Here is a 21,363-nt window from a genome sequence, read left to right as displayed (position 1 = left end):
GCTGGGGACTGTGAATATTTCAAGTGTGATGAACTCAATATCACAGGAAAAGGACCTTTACCCTGCCTTGGGAAAGGGGGTCAACTGTCAGAAGTACCCACCTCCTCCACCAACAGCGGCACTTTCAGGAGCTATTTCCACCTGCAAGTGGTGATGGGGTAAGTGATCTGCAGGTTTTTTTCAGGTGAGAGGCCTTTGAGTTAACAGCAAATACAAACCTGCTGTGTTAAATGAACTTTATTCCATTTACAAAACAATATGAGCTCCTCACACTGCCACTGAGTCGCTGCATCTGTCAGGTCAAACTGTGTCAAAGGGACTTTGACTCACTTCTTGCATCAGACCTGTAAGAAAATGAATCAGGGATGATCTTTAATATCTCAATCAGCCCCATAATCCTCCATAGATCTCCAGCCTAAATTCATCTCTCTCTGGCAATCTGTTTGGGAGCCGAATTTGAGGCTAATTCTGTGCCTCATTCAGTGCAAGTAGGGTGTGGGGAATGACAATAGTTATCACTCAAGGAGGTCAGTGAAGGAAAAAGGGGTTAAGGGATACACTCTGGAATTTAAGGGATACTGGAAGCCAGAGCATGTTGTATTTAGATGGGAGCACTGGTGCTCAGGAAAGCGTCACAGGACACATCTCAACAAGGATTGCCAGACCTGTGATGGACTTGGTGAGCCCATCGAGGAAACAGAATCCAGCCCTGATGGAGAGGGAGGAAATTGGGGGTGTGGGAGTGAAGGGAGTAACAGGAGTCTGGGGGTGGAGTGTGAGCAAAGCCGTAGGAAACGTCCGGGGCTTGTAGTTGTGTAGAGGGAGCCTCTGCCTGCGGCAGGGGACTGGAGCAGGGAGGACAGGGAACAGTGGAAGAGCCGCATTGCTTGAGCAATGCCTTTGCCTGATCTCTCAAGAACTGGAGACTAGGATGAGACCAAGGAACTGCCAATCTGGAACAGACCAGAGGTGCCTGCAGTCAAGTTCCTGGCTTCCAGCAGAGTTCAAATTTGGATGCTTTAGAGGAAAATCTTTGATATCATCCCAGTTCCAGGAGGAGTGCAACACGCCGAGTGTTTGCTCCCTTTGAGATAGCTACAGAACCGTGGCAGGGCAGACAGGCTATTCATAAGCATATCAGGTGTCAGCTGAGCTCTTTGCACTTGCTACAGATCATACATCAAGTCTAATGAGAAGGAATACAGGCTGAGGGGAACAAATGAGCACAGGTTAACAAAGAGGTGTCCTCTTAATACGATACATATGGGGAAGAACAGCAGCTGGCCCTGTGCCCAGCACTGCTACATGGCCTTTGAAAGCTGAGCAAGATCACTTTACTGGCAACATGGTGAGAAGGAAGGGTTGAGAATGCTGTTTGTGACGATGGTTCTGCATTATTAGGCAGAATTGTTTTTACCTGAAAAAAACCTGTATCCAAACCTATTCATAGAAGTCTCATTATGCTATCTTCTAAGGACATGCTGTGCCTAACAAAATAATAAGTCACCTGAAGGGTTAACTCCTTCTCTTTCCAAACCCTCTATGAGAGCTAGAACACAGATTTAAGAACAGACAAGAGATGATAGTTGTTTCAATTAATGTTTCAGCTAGCATCTGCTCTTTTTAATTAGTTGAAGTCTGGTGTTGTCTGGAGACAGAACTGCTGAGTAGAACTCTGCGGGCTTCCTTTCTGCTTAGCCAGCTATTCTGATCCCTCTTGGTCCCTCTTGGTCTTTAGAAGCTTCTTCTCTGTTTCAAAAAGGCCAGAGCCTGTTGTTCACTGACACTGTGTGCCCACAGACCTTGTATACGTTTCACTGCAATAAGTTTCAAATCTGTGTTTCCCCCTGGAGGGAAAACTGACAGAGGAAGATACCTTACAGATGTCCTCTCCCCCTCCCAGACACGCGTCTGTGCATTACTTCACTTATCAAAACTCAGTTTTCTTCCACAAACAGGCATTGTCATAGAGCAGATGCAGGTGGATGGAGAAGGGTTCCCCAGCACCTGTTAACCTTCCTGTTTTGCTGGAAGCTCGCTGATCCTTCACCTCACTCTTTGTAACATGACCTTTGAGGATCTGAGTGTTTCAATTACACACAGATGAATAATTTACAAGTCACAGTTGTTGTAATAAACAAGTTCTTCTGCTCTGTCCAAACACTCGACATCTAATATTAAATTTCCCTCAATTTGCAAAAACCTCCAGGACTTAAAAAGCACTCAAAAATGTTTGGAGGAGAAGCTGATGAGGGAAGAGGGTGGCATTTCACAGCAGCAAACAGCACTGGCAGCAAGTACTCCTCTTATCTCCAAGCAGGGCATTGACCTGTTGTACAAACTCCAGGTAGGAAAGCCACTGGTAAAGCGACCCCAGATGTAATATTTACCCAAGAGGAGACATTTCAATGGAAAACAAGCTACAGGATCTGCTGACATCCTGGTGGGGAGAACAGCGGTCATTCACACAGGTGCTATTCCCTCACAGCCGAGGGAATAGGAATGGGATGTGGAATTTCCAAGCATTTCTAAGTAATGAAGTTGTTGTTTCATGAGGAGCATGTTTGTGCTGTCCATGATTCCAGCTAAACAGATATGAAATGTGGATTTGGTTATTGTCCCACCAGATATCCACCAGCAGAGTCACTTTGTTTCCTTGTGCCCTGGTATTCCATACTTCAAATAAAGATGCAAACAGGCAAATCCTGCAAGAAAACAGCCAGGCTGGCACTAAACATTCCTGAACCACTACACCTGGTACCCAGTGATGCCTCGTTCTCTGGCAAAGGGAAGTGGATCCCATGAGCTACCCGGGGAACATGAGCCACAGTTTTGAATAACAGATAATAGTTCCTGTACAAGCTTCTCTGAAGAATAAGATAGCCAGGATCAAAACAGCTCAGGAGCAAAGCACATAACAGGGCTGTTTTTATCTTTAATCCATTCCACATGAGCAGAAAGCGTTTGGAGCCACGAAGCATGTACTTCCTTTTGCAGCTCAACCCATAACTTTACTAATCCTTTTTGGTTTGCTCCATAAGCCTTTGTTGAAGGAAATTTGCAGGACTTGCAGGATCAGCCTGTCTTACCAGCCGCAGTTTCATTATCTTCCTAAGGTGACCAAAACATAGGCTGTCATTGAAAGGGGCAATTCCAACAGCCCCAAGCCCACATGTCCCTCTTCCTCAAGCCATCACAATGATCATAATAAAAAGGGATCTTTTCCTCAGGCAGGGTATTTTTCAGCTGGATCAGTTCCCATGCAGTCACAGCAGCTGAAGTTTTGCCACAAGGCAAGGGCCAGGAAAAAGGCTGGAACTGTGCCTCAAGAGCTTAATGCAAAATCATGAAGTTAAAGCCTCAGGTTCCTGGGTCATTTGTCCCTGCAAATAGCCTGGATTTATAATCCAGCTTAGGAAAGTCTCCTTGGCTGCAGCTTTGTGGCTCTCTTTACAATGGGCCAAATGCAACCCCCTAGGTCCCCAAAGTACAGAGCTCTGAGGAAAGTCTGGAACTAGTTACAGTTCATAGTTGGGGGGTCAGGTCTAAGTGGTTATTCAGAACTGGCCTTGAAATTGCAGCCATATAATTTATTTGTATTCTTATCAGAGCAAATCAGTGGGGTCCCCCCACTGAGCCCAGGCTCAGCCTCCCAGATCTCACTCTCCATTGTCTGGATTCATCCCTAGGAGTTTCCAAATGAGCTGGACAAGGCCTTGAGCAACTTGACATGACTTCGAAGTTATCCCTGCTTTGACCAGGAGGCTGGGCTAGAGACCTCCAGAGATCCCTCCCCAGTGCCATTATTCTGAGATTCTTTCATCTTCCACTGCATCTGCATCAGGCTCTGCCACACCACCACCACCAAGCAGTCCCCACACTGACTGAACCACATGTCAGGGAGCCCAAGTCAGCTGGCTCTTCATGGCCTTGGCTGCATTAGCCCGGGAGCTGGAGCAAAGCACAGATCTTATCTGTGTGCAATTGTCTCAGCACACATTAGAATAAGCTTTACATTGCAAAAAAAACTGTCCCAGACCTGGCTGGGATCCCAAGGTGAAGACTGCAGAACGTTTTCTCTTCTTCCCAGCAGGAAGAAGTCTGCATCCTCAGCAAGAACAAGTGTGAAATACAAATCACTGAGCACTTGCTGCTTGTTGTCCAAGTCATTACACAGCACAAGAGTACCCGCAGTGAAAGGACAGATGACAGGGGCTGTCTTGTCACTTCTGTGTGGCCCTTCAGAGATTTTATCAGTTTTCATCCACTAGATTGAAATCTAAGCAGTTGAAAGAATACCACAGATTCATTTCAGATGAGACATCCCAGGAACACACTGGGGCTGGGCATCAGTGGTAGCAAACAAAGACCTGAGTGGGTTCTGCTCCATCAGCTTGTTTGCAAAGGTGGGAGCTGAGCTCACAGGTCTTTCAGAACCCTGCTCTAGAGTCACTTCTCCTTCAACCCAGAGGATGGACCAGGGTTTCTTGGTGCTCGTCAAGCCTGGAGACCTCATCTATAAGGTGAAAGGGGCACAGAGAAGCGAGAGTGGGAAACGTGGGCCAGAGCCAAATCCCCAGTCTCGGCAGTACAGGGCTGCTGCCATCTCGTGGCTGCCTCTGGACATGCAAAGATTACTGGGGACGACTTCCCAGCCGGAAAATTTTCCATTGAGATAAAATCCTTCCTGGAAATAAGCCTCACCTGGAGAGCAGTGGGTAAACAACAGTCCCAGTTGTTAGAGCCTGTGGGGCCATAGCACTTGGGTACCACAGCTTTGCTGTTCCTGGGAGGTCTCCTGCTCACCTTCTTCAAAAGCTGCTCACCTGGTTTGGGATGGCTCCACCCCAAGCTGTAGTGATGCTTTTTACATCAGGCCAGCACTTCCCTGTGCCCTATGACCTAAAGAGACAGGAGACATCCCTGTTGCTGTTGAGAGGCCCTGGAATTGCTGTGCTGACACAGCAATCAATTTGTGTGGCCGTTCAGCCTGGCCTTCACAATGATTTGGTGCTGGGAAGGGAGATGATCTGCAGGGAGACATGCTGGGATCAGATGGGATGGATATGGTGTCCAGTACTGTTTATTCTGGCATCTTTTCATTGACCTGTGGTGCTGATGGAGGGATTTATAGTGTGAATAAGGTACAAATGGAGGAGAACCACATGGTCACACTGTCTTCCCCTTTCAGCCTCCCTGCAGAGTTCAGCAGCCTGCACAGAACTCAACATAAGTGTGAGAGCAGCCACATATTCTCCATGGGATCTCCAAAACTATCTACTTCACCCCAGGCAGGAGACAGGCAGGAGAACAGTGTCCCAGAGAGACCCAGCAACAGAAAAACTTCTACTGACAGATCACCAGGGACCATACCGAAGCAGAGAGCTGGCTGCACTGCCTTCAGCAGAGCTCTGGCAGGTGTTGTCTTGTGGACACTCACTTGAGGATATCTCCTTCTTCCTTGTCTCGAATCATGGGAATAGGCTCCAACTTCCTCTTCTCCCTCCTGGGATTCTCCAGGTTCTGCAGTCGCACAATTCACAGGGAAAGAGCAGAACAAGAGCTCCAGGGAAAGAAAAATCTGCCAATCCCTTTGGTATTTCTGTGGTGTTTGCTGGTGGCTGCCAGGCTTTTCTCTCTGGCACATACTGTGGCTCACATCACAGAAACTAAAGTGAAATACTGAAATAAATGAGTCCCCTTGAGAACATTCTGGGCAATGGAGAGACGACTGCTCAGTGACCTGTGCAGCATCCTGGGTACACAGGGAGTTTCCTGTAATGATAAGGCTACAAAGGAATATTTATTTATCTAGATACTTATTCAGCTTTCATCTCTGTCAGCATTTCTCAATCAGCCATTTCAAAATGTTTTGCCATCACTAATTAACCCTCACAGCACCTCTGGAGTAGAATCAGCATCCCCACATGCCCATGGGGTGACCAAATGGAGAAGTAATCCCTTCATGAAAAAACTGAGCAAAGAAATTATGATATCTTGAAATCCTAATCCTGTGTCCTAACAAAATTACCCCCTACAAGTCCCAAAATCTCAGACATCCTGTTGGAAACATAAACAGCCACCTGCCTTTCTTACCATGCCAACTACCTGGCTTTCTCAGCTGGGCACCGAGGAAGCACTGTCCAAACTTTTAACAATCCCAAAAACTGGGGTGCCCTGAAGTGCCACTACAGAACCCAGAAACCCTTAAGGACCTGCAGGACTGGTCAGCTGCACAGCCTGTGCCAGCAGGCAGATTTTTCCCATGATGTTGCACATGCTATTTATTCCATTCATTAACCAAGTTAATGGTGGCTAAGAATAGACCCCAGATGTCCTTCTGGCCTTAAAAACTTCTTTGCCCTCAAGGAAACACAAAGCCTAAGTGGGTCATGGCATGTGTAGGACACAAATAGTGAACCCAAGCTATGAAGAGCTTGCACATTTCCAAGAATTCACAAAATGCATCTCAGCTTTTCAATAACCTCTGTTCCACTTCTGGGAAATAAATGGTTAGCAAGGATAGTTCAGAACAGAGCAGTGGATATATAAATGTATAATTCATTGACATAGAGATTACGCCAGACAGAGACAGAGCTGTTCAAATGTCTTCAGTTTCTGTTATCTATTTCTGTGATGTTACCACTGCAGCAAACTCTCAATTCTGTAATAAACTGGTATTTCTGAACAAAGGCCATTTCATATTATGCCTTTAGAAAAATGCATCTTTAGTACAATTTAGTCCTGATTTTTATTTTGTTTTTGGTAATAGAAATTATTCTATAGTGTCATTTTTTATACATACTCCCCGATACATTTGGGAAATTTCCCAAAACATACTAAAGATAGCACTGTGATTTTCCGCATCACTGCTCAAAATCAAAGCATTCATGGACAGAATAAAGAAAAATTTCTCCCTATATAAGCATTTTTCTTCTGTTGCCTGAATCCAGTCTCTTGATAATCAGCAATTAGAGAAAAGAACTATAACAATCAAATGGGAGTTTGCACTTACAGAAATTCAAGCTATTTATTGCACAAGTTATTCAGACACAGAAAGCTGTTTGAAAACCTCTCAGTAAATGAAAGAAGCTGCTATTTCTGAAAGCTGAAATTGTATTAATAGAGATTCTAAAGAGTCTAAAGAAGAACACAATCCTTTTGGAACTGATTTGGTCTTCTGAGAAACCAGAAAGAGTAAATAGGGGGATTTAAGGATCTTCCCCTCTGTGAAAATATATCACTCTTTTTCAACTGATGCACAGTCTCCAAACTGTGACTGTTCACACTTTACAAGCAGAAAGACCAAGGCAGAGGCTAGGAAATGATAAATTATGATCATTTCCACAACCAGGGGCTCCAGCTCTCATTTCCTCAACACTTTGCTTGCAGACATGGAGTTAAATACTCAATTCCTGGGTCTCAGGGACAGAAATAATCATAGAATAGAATCGCGAGATCATTAAGGTTGGAAGAGACCTTCAAGATTATCGAGTCCAAACTTTGACCAAACACCACCACACCAACTGAACTATGGCACTAAGTGCCATGTTGAACCCTTTCAGGGATGGTGACTCCACCACTTCCCTGGGCAGCCTGTTCCAATGCCTGACCACCCTTTCAGTGAAGAAATTCTTTCTGAGATGAATAATGGATAGAAAACCCAAAAAGCCCAGGGGGACCTCTCACACCACAGCATTTTCCTTCATTTTCCAAGGGAGTTCAAACCAACATCTCATTTGAACTCCAGCAAGCTGCCTGCTCAGAACACCTGTTCATGTGTCTGCGTCCCAGCCAGGCATCCTGGGAGTGTCCAAGGACAGGTTGGACGGGGCTTGGAGCAACCTGGTCTAGTGGAAGATGTCCCTGCCCATGACAGGGAGTTGGAACCAGAGGATCTTTAATGTCCGTTCCAACCCAAACCGTTCAACGATTCCACGACCCCTCCCGTGCCTGTGTGCTGTCGGCTGCCGCCTGGCAACGGGAGCGCGGGTTTCCACGGAACCGCAAACAGAGCCGGCGGCGCCTCTGCCCCGTCCCGCGTCCCGCGTCCCGCCCCGCTCCGACCGCGGCTTCCCGGGGAGAGGAGCCCGCAGGACCCCTCCTTTGGGTGAGAAACCAAAAAATACAGGGGAAGGGGCAATCGCAGCAACTGCTTTGCAGTTTGTGACATCAGATACTAGCCGAGGTGCTGGCCCGTGTCCCCGGGAAACCACACGCACTCACCGCCTGCTTCTCCATGGATCGTTGGGGGGGGGATGTGCAGAGAACTCTGCCAGGGACAGATGTGTCCCATCCACACACCCACCTGTGTGACACGACCTGCTCTGCAGTGATGGTGTCATCTAAATCATCTGAGTGTATAAAACACACTCACCCAATGCTTTGGGAACATGGTGGATGGATTTACTGCATTATTTTCTGCATGTTTACTTTGGCATTTTAGATTTTTTTTTTTTTTTTTTTTTTTGCACATCAACTTGATGCAAGGGAAAAACACTGAATAAAGGTTTTGGTATATTAAAACCATGAATGCCTTATCTATTGATTCCCATGCTACTGGCCACTGGTATGTAGCTACTGAAACATAAAAATGTCAGAGGAACTAATATATGCCAAATGATTCTAGCAATAAAGCATTTTTATTTGCATTATTGAGCTTAATAATTATAATTAGCACAGCTAGTGCTTCTGTAGCTTTTGGCATTATTTCCAAAGTGATGTGCAAAAAACCTATTAAAAACCAAAACAACCTCATACTAAAAGTACCTTAATAAAACGAATATTTATAAGTTAATCTTAAAAAACAGTTTCCTACATTTAGGTAAAATTGTAAACGAATATTTATAAGTTAATCTTAAAAAACAGTTTCCTACATTTAGGTAAAATTGTATTATAAAGCACTTTTTATCTCTGAGGATTGCACTGACAATTATTTACCATATGCCAGTATCCTCTGTCTAATCCTGCTTTTCAGTCTTATTCTCTGTAGCAGGAATTTAAATCAATCACAGGAACAAGAAAATTTTTTTGAGAAGGGTTTCAGATCAGAGAAATCAAGGTGTGCACTGAGGGCGGAGCCTCCAGGTGTTTGCTGCAACTGCTCTGCACGTTTCACAAACTCTATTCGACCGAAAGCCTCAGGTGTTTGACTGCCTTCTCACCCCTGCCCTGGTGGGGCTTTCTCCAAAACTCACATCATCAGCAGGGGTGATGTTGTTCCAGGATGTAGATGGGAGACCCCTAGAGAAAAATATCCCCTTACATTAAGCAAAGTTCAGAGAGATTTGAAATCTGAGTAACCAGTCAAGGAGGCTTTTGGAAAAGGTACTTCAAGAACTGAAAAGGAGAGAGAAAACATTTGGGATATGTTCAAACAGCCTAAATTCTATCTCAGCCTCTGTGTCTCACCAGCAGTGAAAGTTTGACACCTCCACAGAATTGGATACTAATTGGGCAGCTGCAGAAACACAGCCAATAGGAAACACAAAGCACCAAGGACGTACATGGAAATTAGGCCAGATGAGTTTAGCTCAATATACATAAAAACTGGAGGCTGTTCAGAGCAAAAACTGATGCTCTAAAATAGCCTTAAAACTAGTGCAAGAGGAAGAAGACATTTTCTACAGTTCTTATATCAGTGCAGATCAGGAATGGTGCCAACAGCAGAATTGCATCAATTGAACTAATACCTCACTGGGCCAAGCTCGCTGCCTTTGGTGATTAAAGGATAACTTTAACAATGGTCCATCTCTGCTTTGCAAATGAGATCATTTCAATTATGCCTTTTCCCTTAGGACCCATAGCAAAACTACAAAAGAGACTGGAGTCAGAGAACAAAAAACTAACCTTCACCAATTTGCCAATCTAAAAGGAAACACAACGGAGTTCATACAACATGTCTGTGCTGTCCAATAATCATTCCGCCTCATCGCAAGAAATCCACAATGCTGAAACAATTACTGGTAAGAGCTTTAAGAAGTAAAAAATGTAGCTTGTGAACTAGTGACAGGAGGATGAAAAAGCATGGGTGTGGGTCTCAACTGGTGACTGGGTGGAAAAAGAGACTAGGTACTTGGATTGCTTGTTACCTCCAAAGTGTTTTGTCATTCATTTCCCTTCAGTGCGTATGCAAGGAAGACTGTGTTTTACCCAACTTTCATATAAGCCAGGGATGAGCATCTCCTTTGGGGGTCAGAGCACAAATGTTTTGCAGTTTAATGAAGCATTTTGTTAATTCCTACAGACATTAAAGGCTCAGTGGTTAAGACCCAGAAAGCCCCTAGGCCTACCACTGCTGTAAAACTTACCACATCAGTTACCGGCAGGTCCCAACTGATTGACTTGTTTATGGTTTTCTTTGGGCCAGGGTCAAGGACACCATCTCAACACACAGCATCAACATCTAAAAGTCTCTCTTCCAGCCCTGCCCGCCTTGTGCTGTCAGGTAAGGACACGATGCTCCAGCAGCCTTCCCTTGTTCAGTCAAAGGAGAGGCCTGTAGTCAAATTCTTCTGCCCACAAACAGATGAGGTGGGTAAAACAGCTGCAGACCTACAAAAATCCCTGTCTGAAATGCTCAGCTGATCATCAGATATGGTCAAGTGACATAAACCATACAGAGGTCTCAGTTATATCACTGGATTTTTATAAGCCCTATCCGGCTCCCTGCTCCAGGGACACCTGCAGCTGGGAGCACAGCTGCCCACCCTCCAGAACTGATGCAGCAGGTCACACTCCCTTTGCACTGGGTCCTGATATTCTGCTTCATGTCTTCTACATCCTCATCCATTTGTTTTTTGCAGAAAGCTCTGACGAGGATGAAGAAAACCCAAAGAAAAATCCATTTACAATCCCATCAGATGCTGATATTTTTGCACTAAAGGACAAGGAAATCAAAAAAGCAAAGGCGGTGTGTATACATGCTCTAGGCCAATGTATTTAACAAGCACTTACTAGGGCAGGCAACCAACCAATGAATACCAAACTTTAGTGCATGAAAGATCAAAAGATCACTTCATAAGAAACCTGGGGATGTTCAGCCCAGAGAGAAAAAGGCTCTGAGAGACCTGAATGCAGTCTTTCAGTACTCAGAGAGTGCTTATCAAAAAAAGAACAGCAACTTTTTACAGAAACAGATAGTGAAAGAACCAGGGGGAATTATTTTAAACCTAAAGAGAAGAGATACAGATTAGATGTGAGGAAGAAATTCTTTACTCAGAGGGTAGTGAGGTACTGGAACAGGTTGCTAAAAGAGGCTGTGGCTGCGCCATCCCTGGAAGTGTCCAAGGCCAGGTTGGATGGGGCCTTGAGCAAGCTGGTCTAGTGGAAGGTGTCCCTGCCCATGGCAGAGGTGTTGGAACTAGTTTGTCTTTAAGGTCCCTTCCAAACCAAGCCATTCTGTGATTCTCTGGTCTGACTGTTGCACATGGTCACACAGCCTGGCAGTAGTGTGGAAAGAAGCAAGAGGTCTTTGTTTCTGAAGCACAGTGGGAGGGATCCAAACAAGCTTTAGCAAGGCCTCCTCACCTCACACTGATGACTGATACAGTCTGGTTCTTGCTTGGGTTGAAGGTCACTGTATAAGTACAGGGAAGAACTTGGGAAGAAGTGCACTAAGGATGTCTGCTGAAGGATGTCCTCAGCATAACCCATGGCCAAACTGTGCAGTCAGCAGTGAATTACACTTCAGTCCATAAGAAAGCACTGAGCAGGAACAACCTCTTATCCTCCAGAAAGGTCTAGAGTGGGTTTGAAAAGATCCTCTCAATCTGAACTTGGTGGTTTATGTGCCATTGGGAAAATTGGACTGAGTTGGTTAAGTGTGGGTTGTCCTGTTGTTCCCTTTCACTAGGGGACTTAAAGGATGAATCTCAGAAAATTTCCGTTCACTCAGAGGAATAATCCAGGAAGGAAAAATGAGGACACTGAGTAGGTACAAATTAGCACAGCTGGTGGACGGATGCAGAATACAAATCAACATACTAATGAGAACAAGAGCTAAGGAATTTAGCTTTTCAGTTGCCTCAAGAGAGAATATCACTAGGATTAGTCAGAAAAACCAGGCAAACATGCATCATCAGAATATCAGCAGTCTGCAAATTTCTAGACTGTGAATAGCTACTCATGACTTTAAAAACCACAGCAAACAAAGCACACAATCAAACTGTCCACGTATCTGACTTCCCACAGGAACATGAAAGGAAGAAGACCTTGAAAGTCCATGAGAAAACTACTTACTCCACCAAAATAAAAGAAAAAAGTGGGTTGATGAAAGCTCTGAAAAAGGAGGAAGAGGAGAGCAGAAAACAGCCAACAAGTGAAGAGAGACTGAAAGCTCTTCAGGAGATTCTCTCACGGAAGTTAGGCATGCAAAAAGGTGCACAACAGTCACTGTCTTTGCAGTGGTGCTGCTCAGCTGGGTAACAGCCTAAGGCAAAGAGGGGATGGGAGGAGCAGTTGGCTCTGGCTGACTTTGGTGAGGTCTTGCAGACAGTTGGCTGTATCTCGCCAACCTCTGTGTGGCTGAACCATCTCCATCTCATGCATTTACATAACAGAGCACGTGGCACCCCCTCCACAGTAGCCTGGGTTCCACTGTCCTTCACAGTAGCTGGGAGCTCTCAGAATCAGCTGGGAGCCACCTGAGTTTGCGGGACCTTCTGTAATAGAAATGTTTCTACCAAGCTGACCTGAAGTTGTATTTTAGTGGATATAGGCCTAAATTTTCTACCTCTGACATGAGCAGTAGCTTTCCCATTAATGTCTAGAGGACAAGGACAGGATTCTTGGCTCCATTCCATCTGGGTTTACTCCATGAAACTGATCCTAAACAAGGATTTCATACTCCATATAAAACTGATCCTAAACAAGGTAAAAACTCTAATATAATAACCAGTATTGCTGACTCCAATGCCAACCAGATCCATGCTCTTGGCAGCCCACATATTCACTGTGTTTTGCCTTGGCCATATTTTCCCCTCTAGTCTAAGCAACTTTACATTCTAATTTCAGATTATGCATTAGAAAGGGAGACCTTCCATGGCTACTTAAATGACAGAAGAGAGATCTTTTTTCTTGAGGTACTTTGCTTTTAGAATGTTACTTTCTGTTCATTTAATTACTCTTCTCTGTGTTGCTTTGTTTTGGTGTTTTTTCCCCTGAGATGCACTGCCTACAGATCTTTCCAAGGAGGCACACATCAGACCTCATGGATTGACTGCCCAAATCCTGTGTTACAGACACTAATAGTCTGTAGCCCAGCAATTCCCAATCAAAAAATAAAGGAGCATATGCCATTTGCATAATTCCATAGCCACCCTGCAACCATTTCAGTTGTTAGATGCACAGATATCCTGACCTTTTGACTCCTGCTGTTCTATACATAAATTGTAGGTGGGAGCCATTCTGAACTCAAAATAAGGGGATGGAGTAACTGTGCTGGAATATCCCCGTTATTCATCTCTATTTTTGTGCTGTAACAAACCTGAATGAATCAATCTTTGTCAGCCAGGAGTTAATGCAGTGCTGAGACTTCTAGATTCTGTCTTTAGTTTCACTGCTTCTTTGTTATGTTCCTTCTGAAATAACCCCTGGCCTCTATATACCTCTATGCATTAAGACACACACCTTGGTTTTAAGTCCTTACTCTCTCTGCCAACAACCAGCAGGTAATACAGTAACCAAGAACAAAGCTTAACCAACGTACCTTTAAAATCAACCAACCAATGTGACTGTGTTGCCTTTGGGGTTCATTTCAGTATGCCATGGCAGTGAAGCGAGATGAGATTAAAAAGATGGAGGACATAGCAAAGAATGAGGAAAAAAAACTGGAAAAGGCTGAGAAAAGGATGGAGAAGGATGCTGCCATGTTTGAGGAGTTCCTGCAGGAGAACCAAAATAACTCTGTCAAAGCCCTGAAAATGTAAGGAACATTGAACTGTGTGCTCTTTCGTGCTGGACACAGGAGATTTTCTGCTTGACCCTCCTGCAGGATTTTTGGCTATGAAACACTCTTGATTTTCCCAGAGTTACAGTCCTGGTGGCACTTTCTCCCCACACATTCAATAAAAGAGAGGAAGGAGAACAACAGCCAGGGAATACTCTCATTGCAAAAGCCCTTGATCTGGTGGCAGCAAGAAACCTGCTGCTGGCCCCACCACTTCCATTCTTCTCACAACACCCTTACTAGGGGGAGATGCCTCTGCCCAACTCCTCAAAGCAGGAACAGTCCCCTCAGTGAAGCAAGCTGAGCACTTTGGCCCATTACAGGTATCACAAGGGCAGAGCAGCAACTGATGCTCAGCAGCAGCCAAATTAGGGAGATCTAAACACTGGGATGCCATACTCCTTGCCAAGAGAAGTAGGGCCTTGGGGCAGGAAACAAAAAACACCTGGGATACACCCATAACACAGACTTCTAGTGCTTGTATCACATCTTTTTTGCTGTTTCATATGCACCTCAATTCACTGCTCACTACTAAATTGTTTAATGTCTTATATTTATGCATTCTTTCCTAGGGCCAAAGAAGAAACCTCAGCAAAGAGAAAGAAAATAATGGAGCTCCGGGCAATCAATTCCCAAATAACAAAGGTCCAAGGGTAATAGTTGCTCATTATTCCTACTCGGCCTTTAACAGCCCTTACACTGGTGTACTTTCACAGTCCTTGGGGGTGAAAGATTTCCAAAAATGTTCCATTTTAAGAGTCAAAATGTTTCGGCTTTTGTTTTCCAGACGCTGGCTTTGTTTCTAAAACAACTTGACTAGTTTTTAATAATATTGTTAAGAAGTGTAAACATTCCAAAACCAAAATCAAATCCTTAGGATCAGATTAAAAACCAAACAAAACTAAGCAATGCATTTTAATGGGCACCTGTGGAAACACAAAAGAACTAACTGTAATGACCATTATGAGTTGAGCTGGTAAAATGTCTCATTCCTTTTCAAGTAAAAATTCCAGAATTAGCAAGCTCAGTGACATATCAAGGCTCTGGCCACAGAGATATGACCAGGCAGCCTCCACATGAGGAACCACAAAGAATATGCAGGGCAGGTTCCCATTTGGTTTTGCATGCCCATGAAAATATGTGTCCTCTTGTCCCTTCTCTGGGTTAAGCTGAATATCAAGAGCAAGAAAGAAGGTGTTCAAGCAGAGGCTTTCCTCCCTGCTAACAAACTTTGTCCACTTCTCTCAATCCAGTGATATATCCAGAATTCGGGATACTCTGCAGGAGTACAAGATGTACAGGGACATCCTCTATCAGCTGTCTCCAAAAGAGTGGCAGAAGGAACACGGAAAAAAGCACACAAAGGATAAGGATTTGAAAACAGAATCCAGAGCTAATGAAGGGAGCACCTCATCTGCCCCCGGGGCAGAGCAGGGTGAGTGCCATGAGTGCCAGGGAAGTGCTGCCTGCTCCTCTTTGGGACAGCCCCAGGCTTTGAGTACATCTCTTCTTATCTCCAGACCAGGGTGTGACAGCCAGGACTGCCCATACCGTCAGTTTTACAGATATGCCAAGTTCCCTGCTGTATTCAGAAAGTTTGGATTCCAGGTCACGTGATATCAGGCCACAGCTCAAACAGTTCCTGAAGCCTCTTTTAACAAGAGAACCGTAAGTACAAGACAATGCAAACAACACACAAATACTGCAGAGAGCACTCAGTTGATTGGGAGTCAGTAGAGGGGAATCCTACTCCTCACCTTTGCTGTGGGCATATTGAGAGCTGGGGCTTATTGGAACAAGTCCAAATACCAGTAGAAAGCCATCAGGTGTGCAAGTCAGTACCTCTGTGCCTACTCCAACAGAGCTCTGTCCTTAAATCCCCTGCTGAGAGCCCTGCCCCAAGTGGGGCTGGCACTAAGATGAGGCAAACAAAGGGTTTTTAACCCCTCCATGGCACAGGGTGACAGGTGCAAGTGAAGGTGATGAACAGACTGTGCTGTGAAGAGCAGCCAGGCACCTCTTGCCCTCTCTTTCATCTCTTGTGCAGAGGAAGAAGCACTCAACAAGCTTCTCCCAGGGCAAGTAAAAACTGCAGTCTCCCCATGGTGGCTACACCATGTCGTTTAGGAGCAATACCATGTCTCACAAAGAGCTCAAGGCTTCTACATTTGTGCTGCTGCTGCTGCTGCCTGAGCCTTTCTAATAAGGCTCTTGCCTTTGCCTTCTCTTTGCCCAAGAGTCAAAACCTCCCAGTGAGTTTAAAGGCATTTGGATCAACACCATCAGTTCAGGCTCACGTGTCATGTCCCAGTCCCACTGGGACAGCACAGCCTGGAGCAGCACAAAAGGCAGCTTGCTCATGGCCTGTTTGTGTGACCCCTAGATCCTACTGACACCCAAACAGGCCACAGCCGTGGGGAGGCAAATGTGGGAATGTGCAAAGGACTGTAGAGGAGCAAACAGCAATAGCAAAAAAACCCCAGTGTTCATAAGTCACTAACAAGGTCTCCTATGAGCTCTCATTTCTCTAAGGGCCTAATACACAAAATGCTTTTTCAGAAGTTCCTTGGAGGACACAGAAAATGAAATCAGCTCGGATGAAGATGAGGTCAGAAATCCTATGTTGAAATATTTACATTTTCGGTTTGTCCTGTGCCATTTATTGATATTACTAATTTCCCTCACCTTATAACCATTAGTTATGGTACTGAGGAGTTACTGTAGCCACAAATTATAAACGTATGTTTATACATTCATAAAAGTTCATGTTTTGGCAATATGTATTATAAATAGTTTAGTTTCCAAACACCTGCCATCATCTCTAAGCTTGTCATCCCCCAACCTGATATGACATCATATAATGGAAGATTTTTAAATTAGTGAAGTTACTGGTTTATGTCCGAAATTGAAGCTTTCCTCTCACAGATGTTTGAATCACTTTTTACCCCCCAAAATGCAACTTGTTTTGGGGCTGAGCTGCTGAGGCAGAGTAAAGCTACACACATGGCAGGAAGGTGGGAGACATTTGTAAATGGACAGCCACAGACCTCTCTTGATGGAAGAGTGTTTGAACAGCCAGGGATGGTGCAGACCAACCTCCAGAGGCTGGAGGAGGAAAAACACTCATCACATGTGTTTTCTACCCTAGGAGCCTGAGTTGTATTTTACTCATCCCGAACAACTGCTGATTACTCTCATGAAGATGCAGGATGAGAACATATCCTTCATCCAGAATTCCCAGGATATTGAGGAAAGATGGAACAAGGTCCAGCACACTTTCATCACCACACATGAAAGCATGTAAGTGTGATCCTGCAAGAGATGGGAAGGGACCCCTCTGCCCACCACTAGCACCTCACTACCTGCAGAGCACATGTAATGCTGTTCACACAGCACACAACAGAGACTGTTGTGAGCTCCCAGGAAAGTGTCCCATCTATGTTTAATTTAGAAGATAAGGCTCGAGCCTGGGACTAATTCCTTAGTCCTCGAGGTGCAGACTAGGGAATTGATGCATTTAGCATCCTGGAGTGGATATGAGACAGAAGCATTGTGTAATTCTCATAAAGGAAGATCAAAGGAAGAAACAAGGCAATTCCTGGAGTGATCCAGACCAGTACCTACGACTCAATGCAAAACCTTCCAAGAGGAAGACAGAAGGGAACCCAAGTGTCATTGTAATATACTATTTCAATGGCAGCTAGACACACATATTCCCATTTAAAGTGTAATTTATCCCCTTGTGAAAGTTTTTAAATTTGGATCCCCCACTGACTATTAAAAAATCTTCGTTTAGCTAGGCTACTTTTTCCTTCCTCACACTAGCACAGAAACTGTTTTTCCAGAAAAAACAGAAGCTCTCAGGGCTGTAGGTGCAAGTTTCCAGAAAAAGCTGAAGTGTTACCTCCATCTGCCGGCAGCAGAAGGGATGGGCCCAGGCTGGGGGGAGCAGAAGAGCCCTGTGTTTCAGAGATGCCCTTTCCAAATACCTCCTCTCTCTTCTGGCCTAGGGAGAAGGAGTTAGCAGAGCTGAAACAGGAGGTAAACACCCTGCAGTCTGCTGTCGCCCAGGAAGAAGAGAGAGTAGCACATCTGAAGCTCAGAGTCCACCTCTTTTCCTGTGGAGAACATGAAGCTGATGACCAGGTACACGCTGAGATCAAGGCAAGGGGGGGTCACATGGGCATAAGTGGTTCCTCTCCACCAGCCATATCCATATCCTGGGAACAGAGCAGGCAGTGGGTTCACTGGGCAGGGATCAGCACTATTTCCCAGCAATGGAGCTATAGCAAGGGCAGGTTTAGGGCACTGCTGAGACAGCAAATGTGTCTGCTCCATGCAGCTGCTATGAGGTGAGAGCAGGGGCCATAAAGACACCTGGGCAGCCACAACCTGCCCCAAGTCACAGCAAAGCTGGGAAGATGAGACCAACAGGAGAAAGGCTCAATCTGTCCCAGCCACTGCTGCTAAGCCAACCACAAAACAAGCAACTGAATCTTGTTGAGGAAATTAAAGTTTTTCCTTTACTGACTTCCTTTGGTTTTGGAGGGATATTATGGTTCTACTGGGCAGGACCCAGATGTGCCTCTTACATACCTCCTCTTACCTCTAGGACAAAATACTCGCAAGCCTGAAGAACAAGGTGCTGGAAGTCTATTCCCACTGCACTGGAGACAATGAGACAAACCTGAAGACAATAGAGATGCTAAAAGTAATAGAAAAACAGCTCAATGATTTACTGGATAACCTGGAGGGAATTCCATCATCACAGATAGAAAAGGCTCAGAAAGCCATAAAAAAGGAAAAGAGGGCAAGGTAAGGCAAGACTCTCTTCTGGAAAATACCTCTATTTTTAAATGTTGACAGCCAAAAGAGTCAAATCAACCCAAGAAACTGTAGCAGCAATCTGAAATCCCATGTGATCGATCCATACCATTTTTCTTCTGTAAGGGTTCCACATTCATAGAACTTGAGTCTCCTGAGCAGTGAACAGCAGCTCACAGCTACATTAGAAAAGACCTGCAAGCTACATTGGAGAAGGGAAAAATACAGAAGAATAAAAAACACCAAACCCACAAACAAACCAGACTCAATGATGAGAATCATAATTTTAAGAAGACTATTTACAGTAACAATATTTAATCTGATTAAATAGAAAATTACTCCTTTTAAACTGATTAAATAGAAAATTACTCCTCTAGTTAACACACTCAAAGTCTGCCATGCCCTGATATTTTGTCAGGTATTCAATAGGTACATAAGGGTATTTCACAGCAATGACAGCTTTCAAATGTTTCTTCTACAAAACTCTTAAATTTGACTTGTTTTATTAAATAGTAGCCAATTAACACAAGACACATTCCTTTTGGCCCAGTCACTCACATGAAATTTCCCCTCAAAAATTGCAAAGATAGATGAACTGCTGACCGTATCAGGCCATCTTCAGGTGAATGAGAATAGTCTGAGGATTTAAAGCCAGAGCAGTGATATTTCCCTCCTGTTTACTCTTTCTCTGTTTCTTTATTCAGCTTTGGAGTAGAAAGGGTGTGGTATTTCTTCCTGATGTTCTGTGAATGGGTTTGCACTCTTAAATTACAAAACAAGACACACATTTATTCTATGCTGGGGATGGAGGAGAATAATTCCAATAACTCCAGCAAAGGCTGCACCCAAACCCCTGTGCTCTGATGGTCCTACATGGTTACATGTAAGGTGTGATGTAAAATGTAATGTTAGCTGTTCATGCTGTGTGTCAAAAGCACATCTGGTGTAGCTGCATGCTGCATTTAACTCATCCTTTATTTCCTCCCTTCAAAAGGCTCAGAGAGGAAAAGCTGAAACAGAAGCAGCAGCAGGAGGAAGGATTGAAAAGGGACACGGAAAGATTGCATCCAACTGTAGAAAAAAAGGTAAGTGCAGTGATTCTCACCTCAATAGCCCACTTCGGGGAAGCCAGAGGTACCTGAATATCAAGTATTTAGGGGAATAGTGTTACTTGGGGCCTCCACAGCTGTGTGGGGTGGCACCAATAGCCAGGCATAGCACAATTTACAATTTACAGGAGTGATGTAACTTAAGCCACTGCTGGGAAGTCAGTCACAGTGCACACTCTTCCAGCTCAGTATCCTTCCACTGTCTTTCTCCTATCCTTCTCTCGACCACATGGCTCCCTCCACGACTTGCCAATTCTCAGTAAGCTCATTTCAACTCATTAACTTGGCTGTATTAAACAAAGCAAGAACACTGGCAAATGAGGAACTGGGCATGAGCAAGACACACCTGACAACAGCAGCAAGACCCTCAGTCAGCTTCGCCGTCCCATCAAACCACACCTTTTCTGACACGTGCCGTATTATGCCAAACTGAGCTTCAGCCACGGCTCCTGCTGGACCTTCCACAGGCCAACACGGCAGCGAGGACACCCCAGCTCTGTCACACACCAAAGCACTGACAGCATGGGTGACAGAGAACAGGTGCCATGAGTCCCTGCCCTTTAGCCAAGAGAAAACAGAGGGTTCTGCAGGCTCCCGCTGGTATTTCTTTGGCCTTCCAACTTCCCCTGCTCTTCCTGAGACAGTACAAATGAGGCTTCAGTCATGAACCAGTTGTAGGTACAACAGTACGTTGTAGCAGCTGAAGCACGAGCACACACGCAGCCTTCAGGTGCTTCCCATGCACGTTCTAATACAACAAACACACTTAGATACACTGCAGCCTGCCTAGAAAATAGAGAGCAAGGGGCCACAGCCCCTCACAAAGCTTTAGCCACGTGGTTCAGACACACCAACACAGCACTGATAAACACACCTCTTCTTTCTCCACAGAATGGCGGGAAGGTGGCGTTTCATTCCATCCCACCTGCCAGGAAGGAGAAGAAGACCATCCAAGAACCAATAGATAAGGAGAAGGAAGAACAAATGTATTATTTCTCTTGACAGCACAGCCTCAACCACAGCACGTAGGGATGAAGCTGCTCTAGAACTAGTCTTGTAGATCTACCTTCTGTCTTTGCTCAGTTGAACAACTTCAGTCCCATGAAACTTCCTTCTTCTCCTATTTGAAGACTCCAGGGAAAATTTGCAACCTCTTTTCCTGCCCATTGATATTTTGCCTAAGAAAATAAATAAAAATTCTCTTATTTTGCTTCTCAGGCTCCTGCTAAGCACCAATGCTTTTCTCATTCAGTGTTTAATGCCAGTAGCTCTATGCCTACAAACCTGAGCAGAGAGATCTATCACAGTCCTGGGTGACAACCTTTGTTAAGGCACAACTAAGTCAGGCACCTGCCAGACACTTAAGATAATCACAAGTTTGTTGAAGGGCTATAAAAAACAATGGCTATGCTTTAATCCAAAGGATGGGTTTCATTACAGACTCCACCCCACTACTGTGGAAAAGACGCAACCAAAGGAAAA

The 21,363-nt window shown here is 44.7% G+C and overlaps 1 protein-coding gene across 1 annotated transcript; it reads left to right on the top strand.

Annotated features, from left to right (window-relative positions):
• Positions 1-7,978: 7,978 nt before the first annotated feature.
• Positions 7,979-21,093, top strand: CFAP100 (cilia and flagella associated protein 100). Its single transcript, XM_032699298.1, has 17 exons — positions 7,979-8,110; positions 9,798-9,965; positions 10,370-10,447; positions 10,806-10,912; positions 12,193-12,379; positions 13,015-13,082; positions 13,761-13,924; positions 14,521-14,601; positions 15,202-15,383; positions 15,469-15,616; positions 16,508-16,556; positions 17,097-17,248; positions 17,959-18,094; positions 18,561-18,763; positions 19,767-19,906; positions 20,349-20,524; positions 20,773-21,093. Exons 2-17 carry the CDS (start codon positions 9,899-9,901, stop codon positions 20,881-20,883), a joined length of 2,049 nt encoding a protein of 682 aa, XP_032555189.1. The 5' UTR covers positions 7,979-8,110; positions 9,798-9,898; the 3' UTR covers positions 20,884-21,093.
• Positions 21,094-21,363: the final 270 nt, after the last annotated feature.

Source organism: Chiroxiphia lanceolata, chromosome 11 (assembly GCF_009829145.1).
Source record: "Chiroxiphia lanceolata isolate bChiLan1 chromosome 11, bChiLan1.pri, whole genome shotgun sequence".
Taxonomy (NCBI): Eukaryota; Metazoa; Chordata; class Aves; order Passeriformes; family Pipridae; genus Chiroxiphia; species Chiroxiphia lanceolata.
Note: the sequence above shows the minus strand (reverse complement) of the source record. Positions and strands in the feature narration are given on the sequence as shown.